This window comes from Macaca thibetana, chromosome 7 (assembly GCF_024542745.1).
Source record: "Macaca thibetana thibetana isolate TM-01 chromosome 7, ASM2454274v1, whole genome shotgun sequence".
Classification (NCBI taxonomy): domain Eukaryota; kingdom Metazoa; phylum Chordata; class Mammalia; order Primates; family Cercopithecidae; genus Macaca; species Macaca thibetana.
Genome location: NC_065584.1, coordinates 104,604,030 through 104,621,206, shown reverse-complemented (window position 1 = coordinate 104,621,206; position 17,177 = coordinate 104,604,030). Strand labels below are relative to the sequence as shown.

At 38.1% G+C, this 17,177-nt stretch overlaps 1 protein-coding gene and 1 long non-coding RNA gene across 3 annotated transcripts in view; one reads left to right on the top strand and one right to left on the bottom strand.

The window, feature by feature from the left end:
• Positions 1-17,177, top strand: part of AGBL1 (AGBL carboxypeptidase 1) — an 850,662-nt gene that overhangs the window by 13,811 nt on the left and 819,674 nt on the right. The window contains exon 1 of one of the 2 annotated variants that reach the window (XM_050799228.1): positions 11,756-11,894. The exons of the other annotated variant lie outside the window; for it this stretch is intronic. Coding sequence (XP_050655185.1) covers positions 11,880-11,894 — 15 coding nt within the window. The 5' untranslated portion in view covers positions 11,756-11,879. Of the gene's footprint in view, positions 1-11,755; positions 11,895-17,177 lie in introns of those variants that run through there. 2 annotated transcript variants of the gene reach the window in all.
• The window catches only part of LOC126959743 (uncharacterized), a 33,379-nt gene that overhangs the window by 10,162 nt on the left and 6,040 nt on the right, over positions 1-17,177 (bottom strand). The window contains exons 2-3 of the long non-coding RNA XR_007727646.1: positions 16,336-16,424; positions 14,102-14,221 (exon numbers count right to left, since the gene is read on the bottom strand). This is a non-coding gene — a long non-coding RNA (uncharacterized LOC126959743). The remainder of the gene's footprint in view (positions 1-14,101; positions 14,222-16,335; positions 16,425-17,177) is intronic.

The following is a 17,177-nucleotide window of genomic DNA, read 5'->3' as shown; positions in this document are numbered from 1 at the left end:
AGAATATAAGATAACTTTGGTTGCTGTGGTAAAAGAGATAGAAGCCAAGTTTGAAATTTTGGACAGTGAACTATAATCTACAAGAAGTGATACAGTAGATTTGAAGAGGAACTATTAATCAGAAGAAGTTCTTGAACAAAAAATATAAAAACCAAATGAACAGCTCAATAGGTTTAACTGCAGATTAGACTTGGTCAAAGAAAGAGCTGAAAATCAGGTCATAAGAGACTATACAGAATGAAGCAGAGAAAGTCAAAATAATTGAACATGCTGAAGGGCAGGTAAGATACACAAAGTGAGAAGGTTGGACATACATTTAATTGGAGTTCTGGAAGGAGAGGAGAGAATGAGGCAGCAACAGTATTTAAAGAGACAATGAGAGAGTCTTAGCCCTTCAATATGCTGATAATATTCTAATAGCAATAACATCTTACTGAAGTCTATATTCCCTGAAATATAGCCTTTATTAAGTGTCTGTTGAATTCGTTAGGTGAGGAAACATTCCTATTATATTCTAATCTAGTTTTATATCTTTGAAATTACATCAAAAGTTCTTTCAAAATAGCATATTCTTTAAAATAATATTAGACAATGTGAACTACTGTCTGATGTGGATATGTGTTCAAATATTTGAATCTCTATCTTTGCAGTTGTTACTTCAAAAATTAGAGCTAAATCTATAATTGACACTATCAAGTTTAAGCTCTCATTTATAATCTTATGATTAATTTTTGACCAAAAATCTCCCTAAATTCATATACGTTATCTATGATAATACTCTATTTGATTTCTTACGATGTAAGTTTTATAGCAGCCTTTGGCATTGAGTTAAATATTCTAATCTGGTCACAGGTAATGAAAACATTAATATTTACTTGCTTTTGCTTTGTCCTCTTTAATGACATGGTATTTTGATAACTTTATATTTTAATTGGAAATAGAGAAGAAAAATGATGTTTTATAGCTTCCCTGGGAAGCAGATTCTGAGACAAAGATTTGCATGCAGGAAGTTTATTGGGGGAATGCCTGGATCCGCATGTGGGATCATGAAGGAAGTAGGATTGGGCAGAGGGGAGATTGAACTGCAATGTAGTCACAACAGAGGCTCCAGATGATTCCACACTGAGCTCTGCAACTTAGATGGTCCTTCAGCAATTGTCTCATCCTACAGCAAAGGAGTTGAGGCTGTACACCTTCTCTCCTGCATCATTGGCCAGTCATCGGATGAAGGCTGCTTCCAGATATGGGACATGGCTACTATGATCTGTTTGTATTAATATAGCACTTCTGATAGCAAATGTGTGAGGTGGTTCCCACAATAACAACCAACTCTTCAACTTCCTGGATGGCACCTGGGTATCCTACCTTTAACATCAATTCTGATACTAACTACCTGGAGTTAGCATCAGATCTCACAAGTTAAGGGCTTAATCCCATGAGACTGCTTCTACTTCGTATGCCAATCACCTGAAAATTCCTACCAATTGGCTTCATAGCCAGGGAGTTCCCACAGCTCCCTCTTCAGGTTTGATAATTTGCTAGAACAGCTCCCAGAACTCAGGAAAGCACTTTATTTACATTTACCAGTTTATGATAAAGGATAAAAATGAATAGCCAGATGGAGAGGTACATAGAGGAGGTCTGGAAAGGTCCTGAGAGCAGGAACATTAGTCCCAGGAAGTTAGGGTGCACCACCCTACTAGCAGGTCGATGTGTTCAACAACCTGGAAGCACTCTGAACCCCATCATTTGAGGTTTTTATGTAGGATCCATTACATAGGCCTGATTGATTGAATCATTGGCCTTTGGCAGTTACTTTGATCTCCAGCCCCTCTCCTTTCCCTGAAGGTTGTGAGGTGAGGCTGAAAGTTCCAACCCTCCAACTATGTCTTAGTCTTTCTGGCAACTAGAATCCATCCTGAATCTGTCTAGGGTCCTCCAGTCACCAGCCATCTCATTAGCATACAAAAAGACATGCTTAGCACTCTGGAAATTCCAAGGGTCTTAGAAGCTCTTGTGTCAGGGACCAGGGACTAAGACCAAATATTATAACAAAAGATACTCCTATCATTCAGGAAATTAGAAGGATTTTTCTGTGCCAGGAACTGGGGATGAATATATATATATTTCGAAAAATATATATATATATTTTTTACCATATCATATATATGGAAATATATATATATATTTTTTACCATATCATAATGTCACATGACCTTGGATACTTTTTTTTAACCTTACAGCAATTTCCAGAAGATACTGCTGAGAGCTGTTGGTCACTAATACTCTCTGGGGTTGGGGGGATAATTGCCTCAGTTCTGAAGGGGAGATCTTGGAGGAACACGCCCAGCATCCACTACAGATGATTATTGATAAGACTGAGCATCATAGGACATGGGTTCAAATCTTGGCTTTGCTATTAATTGGCTATGTGACCTTAGGCAAGCCATGTAACCTTTTAGGAAACAATTTCCTCATCTGTAAAATAAGTGGTAGTGATAAGATCAGTTTTTCGTAAACTTTAATCATTTGCATACTACTTTTATAATTTTTTTCATATTTTTGGTTCAACTAGACTATTGTTTACTTAACACTATTATTTCCAGGAAATCTGTACATTAAAATTTTTTTTGTTTCTTTTTCTAGAACTGCACATCAAAAATGTAATCATTTTAACCTAACATTATTTAAGGTGAAACTTTTTACATAGCCATAGTATAGCAGTAGCACTTAGCACATACAGGAAGTAGCCACAAAAATAAATGTAATATAAACACATAATGTTATTTAAATCCAGCTAGATATTGTTGCCTGTGCAGTCTCTGAGCCTCAGGTCTGCTTTCTGTTTTCTAAAAAGATTAGCAAATATTGGAGAGGTATTGGAAATAGACTAATAACTGAGACTTGAACAGACATTTCCCAAAAGAAGAATAAACTCTTTACTGAGAATAAACATTTTTCTTTATGTGATACAGTGATATTTAATGCTGTGTCTCCTGTGGCATCTAAATCTAGATCATATACTCTCAGTAGGAGTTTTTCGACCTTTCAAAAAAATCCTGGATTAGGCAGTCTTTTGGGTAAAATTATATTGTTCCATGATTCGCTACTTGTGTGAGAAGAGTATTGGGGAAAAGATATGAATTATAATTTTTTCAGGTCATGCATCTATTAAATACTATCCAGAAGCTTGAGGAATTAAGTTTATTGGCTGAGGTTCCTAATATTATGAGCATGCCATATTTGAAATTTGGCCATGATAAATAGTAAAGAGAATTCAATGCTTCAATTATTTCAATATCCCTGGAAGAAGCAGCCTTTCGTAAAAAATAGACCCTCCTTCCTTGAGAAACCTGATATAGTCCTACCCTATGACCCAGCTTCCCCTCCTCTGAAGTGGCTGATCTGAAGTCAAATGCTCTAGGATCCCCTCTTCGTGAAATCACCAGTTTCTTAATCACATGTCTTTTTTCATGCTGACCAGGCATTAGCCCACTTATCTTGGAACATTTAGGCATTAATAGGAGGGACCTAGAAAATTGTCCTTCTTGTGATCTTCCTGGAAGGTATCAGACCCTGTACTGAGATGCTCAAACCTGCAGACTCACTTCTAGAATTCCATTATCTCTGCATATGTAGGTCACCATGAGGAGCAGAGCTTTGAGTCTTCTCTAGGACTTCAGCTGTATTCTAAATGTTACTGGAGTTGCTATTCCTGATTCTTTTTGATGTTTATTTTTAGAATTGATACATCGTATTTTTACTTTTACATATTTATGGGATACATGTGATATTTTGTTACATATATAGAATGTGTAATGATCAACTCAGAGTATTTGGACTATCCATCACTTTGAGTATTGGTCATTTCTATGTGTTGGGAGCAGTTCAAGTTCTCTCTTCTAGCTCTATTTAAATATACAATACATTGTTGTTAACTATAGGCATGCCACTCTCCTATTGAACACTAAAACTTATTTTTCTAACTGTGTGTTTGTACACATTAACCAACCTCTCTTTACTCTTCCTCCACATTGACCACCACACACCCTTCCCAGCCTCTGATAACCAACAAGCTAATCTCTATTTCCATGAGATCCACTTTTTTTTTAGCTCCCACGTATGAGCGAGAACATGCAATATTTGTCTTTCTGTGCCTGGCTTGTTTCACATCACATAATGATCACTGGTTCAATCCATGTTGCTGCAAATAACATAATTTTATCCTTTTTTATGGCTGAATAGTATGCCATTATGTATATATGCCACATTTTCTTTATCCATTCATTCACTGATGGACATTCAAGTTGATTCCCTATCTTGGCTCTTGTGAATATTGTTGTGGTAAACATGGGGGTGCAGGTATCTCTTTGATATACAGATTTTCTTTACTTTGGATAAATACTCAGTGGTAGAATTGCTGGATCACATGGTAGTTCTATTTTCAGTTGTTTTAGAAATCTCCATACTGTTTTCCACAGTGGCTGTACTAATTTACACTCCAACCAAATGCATATGAGTTTATTTTTCTGTGCATCCTCACTAGCATCTGATAGTTTTTGTCTTTTTAATAATATCCATTCTTCCTGGGGTAAGATATCTCAGTGTGGTTTTGATTTGCATTTACCTGATGATTAGTGATGCTGGATATTTTTGCATATACCTGTTGACCATTTGTATGTCTTATTTTGAGGAATAATAAGATTTATTCATACCCTTTGACCACTTTGTAATAAAATTATTTATTTATATATTTTTTGCCATTGAGTTCCTTGTGTATTCTGGATATTAGTCCTTTGTTGGATGAATAGTTTGCAAATATTTCTCCCGATCAACAAGTTATCTCTTCATTCTATTGGTTGTTTCCTCTTCTGCACAGAAGCTTTTTAGTTTACCGTAGTCCCATTTGTCTATTTTTGGTTTTGTTACCTGTGCTTTTGAGGTCTAAGCCATAAAACTTTGCCTTGGGCCAGTGTCCTAAAGTGTCTCCCCTAAGGTTTATTCTAGTAGTCCTAAAGTTTTGGGTCTTATGTTTAAGTCTTTAATCCATCTTGAGTTGATTTTTAGACATGCTGAGAGATAGGGGTCCATTTTCATTCTTCTGCACGTGAATTTTCCGCTTTACCACCACCATTTGTTGAAGAGGATGTCCTTTCCCCAGTGTATGTTCTTGGTACCTTTGTCCAAAATTAGTTGGCTGCAAATATGTGGATTTATTTCTGGGTTCTCTATTATGTTTCATTGGTCTATGTATCTGTTTTTGTACCAATATCATGCTGTTTCGGTTGCTGTAACCTTGTAATATATGTAGAAGTCAGGTAGTGTAATGCTCCAGCTTTGTTCTTTGTGCTTAGGATTGCTTTGGCTCTTCAAGCTCTTTTTTTGGTTCTATACTAATTTTAGATTTTTTTTTAATTCTGTGAAAAATAACATTGGTATTTTGATAAGGATTGGATTGAATCTGTAGATTGCTTTGGGTAGTATGGTTGTTTTAACAATATTAAGTTTTCTGATCCATAAGCATGGGATGTCTTTCCATTTTTTAGTGTCCTCCTCAATTTTCTTCATCAATGTTTTGCAGTTTTCCTTGTGGAGATCCTTCACCACCTTAAAGCCTTGAAACACAACTTACAAATCTATGACACACAGCAAAAGTTGTGCTAGGAGAAAAGTTTATAGCAATAAATGCCTACTTCAAAAAAATAGAAAATACTTCAAATAAACATTTTGATAATGCACCTGAAAGAACTGGAAAAGCAAGAGCAAAACAAACCCAGAATGAGTAGAAGGAAATAACTAATAAAAATCAGAACAGAGATAAATGAAATACTGACTAAAAAATAATGCTAAGAATCACCATCTTACATTTATTCCTAGGTATTTTATGTTTGGTAGCTATTGCGAGATTGCTTTCTTGATGTAGTTTTTTTTATTGGTTATTTTATTATTGGTATATAAAAATGCTACTGATTTTTGTGTTTTGGTTTTGTATCCTGTCACGTTACTGAAATTGTTTATCAGCTCTAAAAGTTTTTTGGTGGAGTTTTTTGACTTTTGTACATGTAAGATTATGGTATTTTCAAAGGACAATTTGATTTCCTCTTTTCCAATGTGGATGCCTTTTTTTTTTGTTTTTTGAAACAGAGTCTTACTCTGTTGCCCAGGCTGGAAGTGCAGTGGTGTGATCTTGGCTCACTGCAACCTCTGTCTCCCAGGTTCAAGCGATTCTCCTGCCTCGGCATCCTACACCCAGCTAATTTTTGTATTTTTAGTAGAGATGGGGTTTCACCATGTTGGTCAGGCTGGTCTTGAACTCCTGACCTCAGGAGATCTGCCCGCCTTGGCCTCCTAATGTGCTGGGATGACAGGTGTGAGCCATTGTGCCTGGCTCCAATGTAGATGCCTTTTATTTTTTTTCTCATGCCAGATTGCCTAGTACTTTCAGTACTATGTTGAATAAGAGTGGCAAAAATGGGCATCATTGTCTTGTTTCAATTCTTAGAAGAAGGGATTTCAGTTTTTACTTTTCTGATATGATGTTAACTGTGGGTTTGTGATATATGGCTTTTATTAAGTTGAAGTGTTTCTTCTATGTTTAATTTTTTGAGAGTTTTTTTTTTTATTGTGAAGGGATGTTGAATTTTATCAAATGCTTTTTCAGCAGGCATTGGGATTGTCAGATGGCTTTTATCCTTCTTTCTAAATATGCAATATATGACAGTTATTGAATTGTGTATGTTGAACCATTCTTGTATCCATGGTATAAATGTCACTTGATCATGGCTTATTCTAATTTTGATGCGTATTAGATTAAGTAAGCTAGCATTTTGTTTTTGTGTCTATGTTCATGTGAAATATTGGCAGGCAGTGTTCTTTTTCTGTTGAGTCTTTGTCAGGTTTTAGTATTAGGGTAATGCTGACCTTGAATTAGGGAGAATTCTCACCTCTTCAGTTTTTTGGAATAGTTTGAGAAAAACTCGTGTTCTTTGTTAGTTTAGTAGAATTCAGCAGTGAAGCCATCTGGTCCTGGGTTTTTCTTTGATGGGAGAAAGAAAAACCCAGTCTCCCATCTCAGACTTTTTTTAAAAAAATTATTATTTTACTGATTCAATCTCATTACTGATTATTGGTCTATTCAGGTCTTTTATCTCTTCCTAGTTCAATCTTGGTAGGTTGTATGTGTCCAGGAATTTATCCCTTTCCTCTAACTTCTCCAGTTTCTTACTGTATAGTTCTTCATAATAGTCTCTGATGATCTTTGTATATCTGTGGTCTCAGTTGTAATAGCTTTTTTGTTGTTGTTGTTTCTGATTTTGTTCATTTGGGTGTTTTGGTTAGTCTATCTAGCAGTTTGTCGATTGTACTTATCTTTCAAAAAATGAAGTTTTCATTTTGTTGATACTTAGTATTATTTTTTAGTCAGTATTTCATTTATCTCTGTTCTGATCTTTATTAGTCATTTCCTTTTACTCATTCTGGGTTTGTTCTGCTCTTGCTTTTCTAGTTCTTTCACATGCATTATTAGAATATTTATTTGAAGTTTTTCTACTTTTTTGACATAGGCATTTATTGCTATAAACTTTTAGCACAACTTTTGCTGTGTACAATAGATTTTGGTATGTTGGGTTTCAATTTTCCTTTGTTTCAAGAAATTTTTTGATTTCCTCCTTAATTTCTTCCTTGAGTTAATAGTCAATCAGGATCATGTTTAATTTCCATATATTTGTACAGTTTCCAAAGTTCCTTTGTTACTGATGTTTAGTTTTATTTTATTGTAGTCTGAGAAGATACTTGATATAATTTTTATTTTTGTGATTGTTGAGTCTTGTTGTTGTCCTAACATTTGGTCTATCCTGGAGAATGGTTCATGTGCTGATGAGAAGAAAGTATATCTGTAACTTGTGAATGAAATGGTCTGTAAATGTCTGTTAGTTCTAAGTTGGTTTAATATACAGCTTAAATCCACTGGTTTTTTGTTGTTGTTGTTAATTTTCTGTCTTGATGATCTGCCTAATGCTGAGAGTTGGGTGTTAAAGTCCTCAACTATTATTATATTAGAGTCTACCTGTTCTTTTATATCTGATACTATTTGCTTTATAAATCTTTGTGCTCTGGTGTTGAGTGCGCATATGTTTAGAATTGTTATGTCCTCTTGTTCAACTAATCTCTTTATCAGTGTGTAATGACATTTGTCTTTTTTGTTTTTTTAACAGTTTTTGACTTATAGTCTGTTTTATCTGCTACAAGTATAGCTACAGCTGTTTGCTTTTGATTCTGTTCATGTGGAATGTATTTTTCTATTCCCTGACTTTAACCTATATGTTTCTTTACAGGTGAGATGAGTTTCTAGTAGGCAGCATATAGTTCAGTGTTTTCTAAAAATTCATTATTTCAGTCAATATCTTTTAAATGAAAATTTAATGCCTTTGTATTCAAGATTATTATTGGTAAGTGAGGGCTTATTCCTGTCATTTTATGAATTTATTTCTTGTTATTTTGCATATATGAAGAAACCTTTGTTCCTTTCTTTTTCTCACATTGTTAATCATTGTGGTTTGGTGGTTTTCTGTAGCAGTAACATTTGAATCCTTTCTCTCTCTGTCTCTCTCCTTTTTTTTTTCTTTTCAGTTGAGATGGAGTCTTGCTCTCTTGCCCAGGCTGGAGTGCAGTGGTGTGATCTCAGCTCACTGCAACGTCCGCCTCCCAGGTTCAAGCAATCCTTTCACCTCAGCCTCCTGAGTAGCTGGGACTACAGGCACGCGCCACCATGCCCAACTTATTTTTCTATTTTAGTTGCCATGGGTTTTGCCACTTTGGCCAGGCTGATCTCAAACTCCTGACCTCAAGTGACCCGCTTACCTCAGCCTCCTGAATTGCTAGGATTACAGGCATGAGTCACCACACTAGGTCTCCTTTCTCTTCTTTATTTGTGTGTTTACTCTACCAGTGAGTTTTATACTTTCACATGTTTTCATGATGGTAGATATTGTTCTTTCATTTCCAGTTGTAGGACTTCCTTAAGCATTTCTTGCAGATACAGTCTAGTGGTGATATCTTTTCTCAGCTTTTGCTTGTCTTGAAAATACTTTATTTCTCCTTCATTTATAAGGATAACTTTGCTGTGTATAGCATTCTTGCATAATATTCCCACCCCACCAGCATTTTTAATATATCATCTCATTTTCTCCTGGCCTGTAAGGTTTCTATTGAGAAATTCCCTGTTAGTCTAATAGAGGTTCCCTCATAAGTGACTAGACACTTTTCTCTTGGTGTTTTTAGAATTCTCTTTTTGCTTTTGACTTTTGACAGTTTAACTATAATGTGCTGTGGAGAAGATGTTTTTGAATTGTGTCTATTTGGGGATCTATAAGCTTTCTCTATCTGGATGTCTAAAACTCTTACTAGAATTAGGGATTTTTCAGCCACTATTTTGTTAAATAGGTTTTCTATTTTTCTATTGCCTTCTATTATTCTATTGTCTTTCTATTGTCTTCTGGGACACTGAATATTTAAATAATTGGCCACCTTAAGGTGTCTCATATGTCATGTAGGGTTTTTTCATTCTTTTTTCTTCATTTTTATCTTACTGGGTTTTTTCCCAAAGACCTGTTTTCAAGCTCTGAAATTGTTTCTTCTGTTCTAGCTGTCTATTGTTGAAGTATTTTTTATTTCATTTAATAAATTATTCATTTCCAGGATTTCTGTTTGGTTCTCTTTAATTATATCTATCTTTTTGGTAAATTTGTCATTTATATCCTGAATTGTTTTTGTGATATATTTATATTGTTCATCTGTGTTCTTTAGCATAACAGGGTGATTATAGTAAAAATTAATTTAATTGTACATTTGAAAAATCACTGAGCTTCTTTAATATCAATATGTTGAATTCTTTTCCTGGGATTTTGTAAATTTCCTTTTTATTGTAATCTGTTGCTAGAGAATTACGACTTTTTTTGGAGGTGTCATGTTTCCTTGCTTTTTCATGTTTCTTTTGTCCTTATGTTGATATCTGCGCATCTGATAAAACAGTCACTTCTCCCATTTTTTTGGATTTGCTTTTGTAGGCGAGGGCTTTTTCCTGAAGATGTATCAGTGGTGTTGGTTAGCTAGGACACTTTGGTTTTACTTCTGGGTGTGTGCAGTAGTAGTCTCCATGTAATTTCTTCACCTGTAAAGGGTGTTAGTGGTGTCTGTGATTTTCTCAGTGACTTTGGTTGCAGTTGTTAGTGGAGGCTGTGGTGAAGTTTTGCTGGGAACGAAAACACCAGACAGTCCAATCCTCAGGCCCAAGTGAAGGCAGTTGAAGGCTGAGCGTGTCTTTCCTTGGTCCTCAGGGTGGCATATGATTGCATTGGTGTTAGCTATTCTAGGCAATTTGGTTCTTGGGTAGCCAGGTGGCTTGCTGACTTGCTCAGGTGCCAGCAATGGTGGCAGTGGGCCAGGTGGGTGGGTGGGTCCTTAGGACCCTGGGCAGTGGGCAGGGCGTGAGTAATGGCAGTAGCCATAGCAGGACAACCCTCTAGCTCCCAAGTGGCCTGTGCTGGTATTGGTAGCAGCTGTGATGGGTGAGGAGGGCCAGTCTTGAGGCACACAGGTGGTGCATGCACGTGGGTGCCTGCTATGCTGGTAGCTGCAGATTGAGTGGGCCTGTCCTCAATCCTGTCAGAGGAGTGCTCAGATGCCAATGGTGGTAAATGGGGCAGGGTGAACTCAAGGATCTCAGATAACACATTTTGGTATTGGGGAGGATAAGGATGGGCCAGGTAGGTGTGTCCTCTGGCCCTCTGGTAGTGCATACAGGTGCTGGCTATGGTAGGCAGGGGTGGGGTGATCCCTGGGGCCCCAGTGGAATGTTTGGATGAGGACAGCAGTGGCTGTCATGGCCCTGCTCTTGGGTGGGTTGCTTTTAGTGGCAGCAGTCATAGACAGGCAGCTGGGGAGTATATGCTTTCACCCCAGTGGATGGCTGCAGGTAAGGTAGCCTGTCCTCAGGTCCCTTGTAAGTGCACAGTGGCTCTGCTGCTGAGGTGGCAGGGTTGCTGCCAGTGGCTTGTGCTTTGGCCCTGGGTGCAGCAGCCAATAGTGGCGGTGGCTGTGTGTGGGGGAGTCTTCTCTCAGGGGACATGAAAATGCACAGAGGTCCCACTGGGAGTGGCAGGCTTGTTGCCAATGGCTCGTGCTTTTGCCCTGGAGGCAGCAGCCAGCAGTGGTGATGGCTAAAGGTTAGGGATGCCAGTGGGGCTCCAGGAATGTGGAGATACAGGGGCTGTTGGACCTTATAGCACAATGCAGTCTGGTGAGGGCTGGGCTCTCAAAATAGCACCTTCCTGTAGCTTCTTAGGACTTGTGGGGGTGGTTGTGGGACCCAGTGTGAGCTCCCTCTCTGGAGTAATACCATTGTACGGTCTCCAGGTAGCTACCTACGTTAGTTTCAGGGCCCACAATGGTCAAAGGGCTTTCCCATGGGTAGGGCTGCATGAGTCCATGGTGAGAATGCAGACCACGGGGAGCCCCTTACCTAGCCTTCCCTGCATTGGGGAGCCTCTCCGGGATCCCAGCTGATCCTGGCCGAGAAAGCTGCCTGACTTCCCTCTCGTTCCTTGCCTTAGGTATTTCTTGCCACTTCTTGGTTGAATTCCAGTGTTCTTTCTTAGATGATCTATTCAAAGTGTAATAATATACTTGCTATTTTGGTTCTTCTTTGTGGAGGAGGCAAGTACCAGATGCCTCTAGTCAGCCATCTTGAAGACTCTCTGTTCCTGATTCCTTGTTGAGCTATGTTGACAGATATTTCATCCCAGTTTTTCTGTTCTTCAGTCACCCAATGTTGAGACTCTGGACATCTCTTGCTGAAATCACCTAAGCTAGGTAACCAGAGGATGACTGAATTCTATGTAAGTACCAATTTATATCAGTACTAATAAATAAATTAGAAAGACATATACAAATTACCTAACCTGGGACTAGTAAAGGCACAAACTCATGTTAGTGGGGCCACCATCACTAATTTAGTTAGATCTGCATTCTGAATATTCCTGAGGAATTCAGACCGTGAGGCCTCTTGGCCTCTAGCATAAAACCAGTTGATATCAATAAATAGATAGTGATAAGATGACAACCATCAGCTTAATAACAGAGAAGGAAGAAGGTGAGGGGAAAGAAGAGGAGAGCAGCAGGAAAGAGAGGGCTTTACTCAGCCCTTTTTCTATTTTCCAGGTCATAGGGCAGGGACAAACATCTTTGAATACAACCTCTATGTGGTTAATCGATCCCTCATTTACAAAGTCCAGGTTTGATTACACAAATAAGTGTCTTCTATTCTATTCTAGGCCAACCCAGTCACAGTTCTTTTTGTAACTCTTTGAATCTTTTCTTGGTGTACAGACTTTGTGGCCAATTTAACAAGGTCTGTGAAAGTGAGTTAGTTTTACACGTGCTGTTTAATTTGGTGTGCCTTACAAGTTACATGGACTATCTGGAATTACGCTAGTATTTCTATAATGACCTGATAACTCAGCCGTTCGTTTCTTCCAATCACATCTGAAAAATCACTTTTCTCTTTGCTTCTAAATGTTTTGCTCCCATGTGGTTATTTAATTCTGCAAATGGCACAGGGACAAAATTTTTATGACTAATAATGTGCAAGTAAATGTGTGTTCCATCTGATGTGTGGGCGACCTCTCTGGTATGATATAAACTAGTATGCTGTTGTATTTATCAAGTGTTTGGATATAAAGGTAACAGGGTAGTAAATGTGCTTACATTACATGTGCTTGGTCTTTGTTAGATGTGATCCATAGAATTGCTTTGAGGAAAGCTAAATTCCCCATTACCTAGAACAAAATGCATTTGGATGTACCCACTGTACCTATGATCAAAGCAATATTCATGTATGATATTCTGGGGGTGCATGAAGAAGGGGGTTGACATAATGTGGAAGATCTTTAGACCTACCTTGAGTCCTAATGGGAGGAAACCTCCATCTGATTTTCAGATAATACATGTTCGTTTCACTCAATTCCAGTGGCTGTCCTAGGGCATTTTTCCCCCCAGGGGATGTTTGGCAAAGTCTAGAGACAATTTTGGTTGTCATAATGGCAAGGGATGCTACTGGCTAAACATCTTGCCACACTTAGCGTCCTACTCTGCTAAATGTCTTACAATGGACAGAACATGTCCTTCATCCCCAACCCAAAATTATACAGTCCAAAATGTCAACAGTGCCAAAGTTGAGAACCCCATTCCATTCAATCAGTCATTTATCCATTTTACTGATCTAGGCTGAAATTTAAAATGGCACAATACCAGATAGCACAGTGTAATTTTGTCTAGATAATAATTTTTCTAAGAGGGATAGAGACAGAGAAGCTGTACTTGCTAGTTCTTGGAGTTGCTCGTAGAAGGATCAGGCTAGTGGATCTCAGGACAAACATTTTCTCTCCAGAGTCATCTCCTAACTTCCTGCAGGCAGTGTGCTATGGAGCCCTGAGAACCAACTGGCAGTGATCAGTGTTATTTGCTTTGATGTATTCCTAAGGCTGGAGGGATTGTTGAACTTCATGAGTGACACATGCGTGGAGGAGAAGAGTATTATAATTCACAAAAGGGAGACGGAGACCAATTAGAGTAGATCAAAAACAAAACATACCGTGGGAAACATTCAGTGCACAAAATCATCCAGCAAGCTGATGTATGCACACCAAGATCCATGAAAGACGAATATGGCATCCTGCGGTTTACAAGTTCGTGGGTGACCACAGGACAACGTAAAACAGGAGAATTTCACAAACAACTGTGATCCTCCATGGTTTCTCTTCTGTTCTTATTTCTTCTGCAGCATGGCTAAAGATTTTAGAACTTAATTTTCATATGTAGTGCCAGAAAGTGACTTTATCTTTGGAGAGAACTGAGTTGCAATCCTAGTTCTACTGCATATAAACTATGTGCTCTTAGGCAAGTTATGTAGCTTCTTTAAACCTTAGTGTCCTCATCTATAAAATGAGGAAAATGATACCTGCCTGTTGTGAAGATGAAAGGAGATAGAGTTTGTGAATGTGCTCTCACAGTCTTGGCATGTCCCGGGTGCTTGAAGAATACTCACCCAACTCTTTTGCTCTTGGAGGAGAAGCAACGTCAAATCTCTCCATTCTACCAAAATGTTGAGCTTTTCAGAATCACTTTCTTGTAAGTTTAGGAAGCTCTTCAGAGTGCAATTCACCATCTAGAATCCCTCGGTGGGGGTGGGAGGATAAACAATTGTACTCACATTTAACAGTGTTCTGGGTTTTTCTGTTGTTGGGTAGGGCTCAGTGAGGCGAGAAACGGGAGGAGGAAGAATGCCAAACATGATTCAAGAGGTTCATGGATTGGAAAACAGGGATCTCTAGGAACAGACTGGCTGCTATTTTGCCCTCTCAGAGAGTTTCTCAAAGCCTGGTGCATCCATATGGGTTCTCATTTGTGTCTTGCATAGTAGTACTTCATTTTTTATAGGAAGATCAGCTCTCTTAAAACAGAGTAAGAACCAAGACAACAACCAATTCATGCATAGGGAGAGTCCAGATGGATATCATGCTATAAAATCTGTACACCATTTGAGGAAAGCCTCATGCTACCATAATCAGGGCTGCCTTACAACCCTATTTTACATACAATTAAACCTTTTGATCTAAGTTGCAAGCCAATTATCTCGCTGCAACCAGCAAATTAAAATAAGGGGAAGATACTAAAGATGCTTCTTTGACAAAAGCAAGGAACGGCAGTTCTCTCGAGCAGAGATTTAAGTTTACATACTTCACACAGAACAGGTTGAACATAATAGTAATTTTCATAGCAATAAACATTCATTCTCACCAAGAAAGGTGAGATAATTTTGAGTGTCTTCTGTTTAAGGGCATGGGAAATTTCTCTTCAAAATATTTATATAAATAGATACATAGGTAGATATAGCTTTACTGCTTAAAGACATAAATATATAGGCTAGACTAATCATTGAGGAATAATTCAGTATGCCAGAATATAGGCAATTAGAGTGCACCCTACATATACCTCCTGTAGTCCCAGGACATTGGTGCATTCTTAACCTAGGAAGTCAGGGACTCAGAAGCTCACTATTAATTTCAAGTGGATACATTTAGGTGCTTCAGTTTCTCTTCTTGTAAAATGCAAATAAATTGAGGTCAAGAGAGATGATTGTAAAATGCTCCGAGATCTATAGCTAAGAAGGAGAGGGGAGCATGGCCAGGTGCAGTGGTTCATGCTTATAGTCCCAGCACTTTGGGAGGCTAAGACGGGCGGATCATGAGGTCAAGAGATTGAAGCCATCCTGGCCAACATAGTGAAAGCCTGTCTCTACTAAAAATACAAAAATTAGCCAGGCATGGCAGCGCGCACCTGTATTCCCAGCTACTCGGGAGGCTGTGGCAGGAGAATCTCTTGAACACGGGAGGTGGACGTTGCGGTGAGCCGAGATTGCACCACTGCACTCCAGCCTGGCAACAGAGTGAGACTCCATCTCAAACAAACAAACAAACAAACAAATAAACAAAATCAAGGAAGGGGAGCATGTTGAAGTGAGAGTATCTATCATATTTAAGGTCCTTCTCTTTTTTGATTAAACATCTCTGGCTGTAGAATGGATATAGATTGCCTGAAAGTATAAAATGAAAGGAGTTCAACCAACTACAACTCCTTGGTATACCTAGTAGGTACTCATTAAATATTACTATTAATGTAAAATACAGTACTGCAATAATAATAATCAGGGGTAGACCTAGGTTCTGGGGGGCCTGAAGCTTATACAACTTTGGATCTCTCTTTAAGGGGAATAATACAAAACTACAAATACAAAATTAAGTATGAATAAGGACACTTATCTAGAATAAGAAACTTTTACAAAGCAATGATTTTTTAAAAGCTGACAAATACCAAAGCTTCACAAAATCAGAAAAATAATGTATTTTTAAATTGACTTCCTGGCATTGCTTTATAATCCTTTTTTCTCATATCTTTTTTGGCTGAATTTTCTTTGATTGCTCTATTCATATGACATTTTATATAATACCATTTTCTATAGAGAAAATAAGGATAATTCAACCTCTTCTGTAGCATGGTTGATCAAAATTTGTTTTTTGCTACTGACAATTAAAGAAAAATTTCTTTCAGCTCCACAATTTGTTTTTTTGGGGTAATATCAAGTAAACATTTGGGATTATTGTCAAATCTGAGAAAACTTCTATCAAGCTTCTTTTAAGAGCTGTGAGTTTTGAAAGAGCATTTTATAAAGCAGATTCCAGCTCTGTCCATTGCATGCTGCATTTCTCCTCCATGGCTCACATCTAGTGCTAGACGCTGAAGGCAATGTGCTCGTGATCATGGGACCTTCGTGTTATGATGCTGGTGAGTCTGCACAGGTCATGATGCTCCTAGAAGCCATTGCTGCAATCAGATGGCCAACAGTTAACTTAGTTATCCACAAAAGTTCCTGCAAATCATACAAATAAATTTCATTAAACCCAAGCTAAATAGATTCTCAACTCAACTCCAATACCACCCACACAGGAATCTTAATTGTGGCTAAAATACCTTCCTCCTGCTAGTGGTACAAAATCATATGCCTATGTAAACACATGACTGGGACCCCATCAGGTATTGAAAGAATCCCATGCAAGTGAGGGACTCCAAAGCTTTAGCTGCATAAGATTTATGGTAACTCTACCTCTGATAGTGACAAATAGCACTGAGGAGAAAATTACAGTTGACCCTTAAATAACGTTGGAGGTTAGGGGTACTGACCCCCATGCAGTAGAAAATCCATGTATAAGTTTTGGCTCCCCCAAACTTAAATTCTAATAGCCTGTTGTTGACTGGAAGCCTTACTGATAACGTAAACAGTGGAGTAACACATATGTTGTATATGTATTGCATAGTGTATTCTTACAACAAAGTAAGCTAGAGAAAACAAAGTGTTATTAAAAATTAGAAGAAAGAAAAATATATTTATTAAGTGGGAGTGGATCATCTTAAAGGTCTTCATCCTCATCTTTACTTTGAGTAGGTTGATAAGGAGAAGGAAGAGGAGGGGTTAGTCTTGCTGTCTCAGTGGTGGCAGTGGGGGAAGAAAATCCATGTATAAGTGGACCTGCACAGTTCAAACCCATGCTATCCAAGGGCCAACT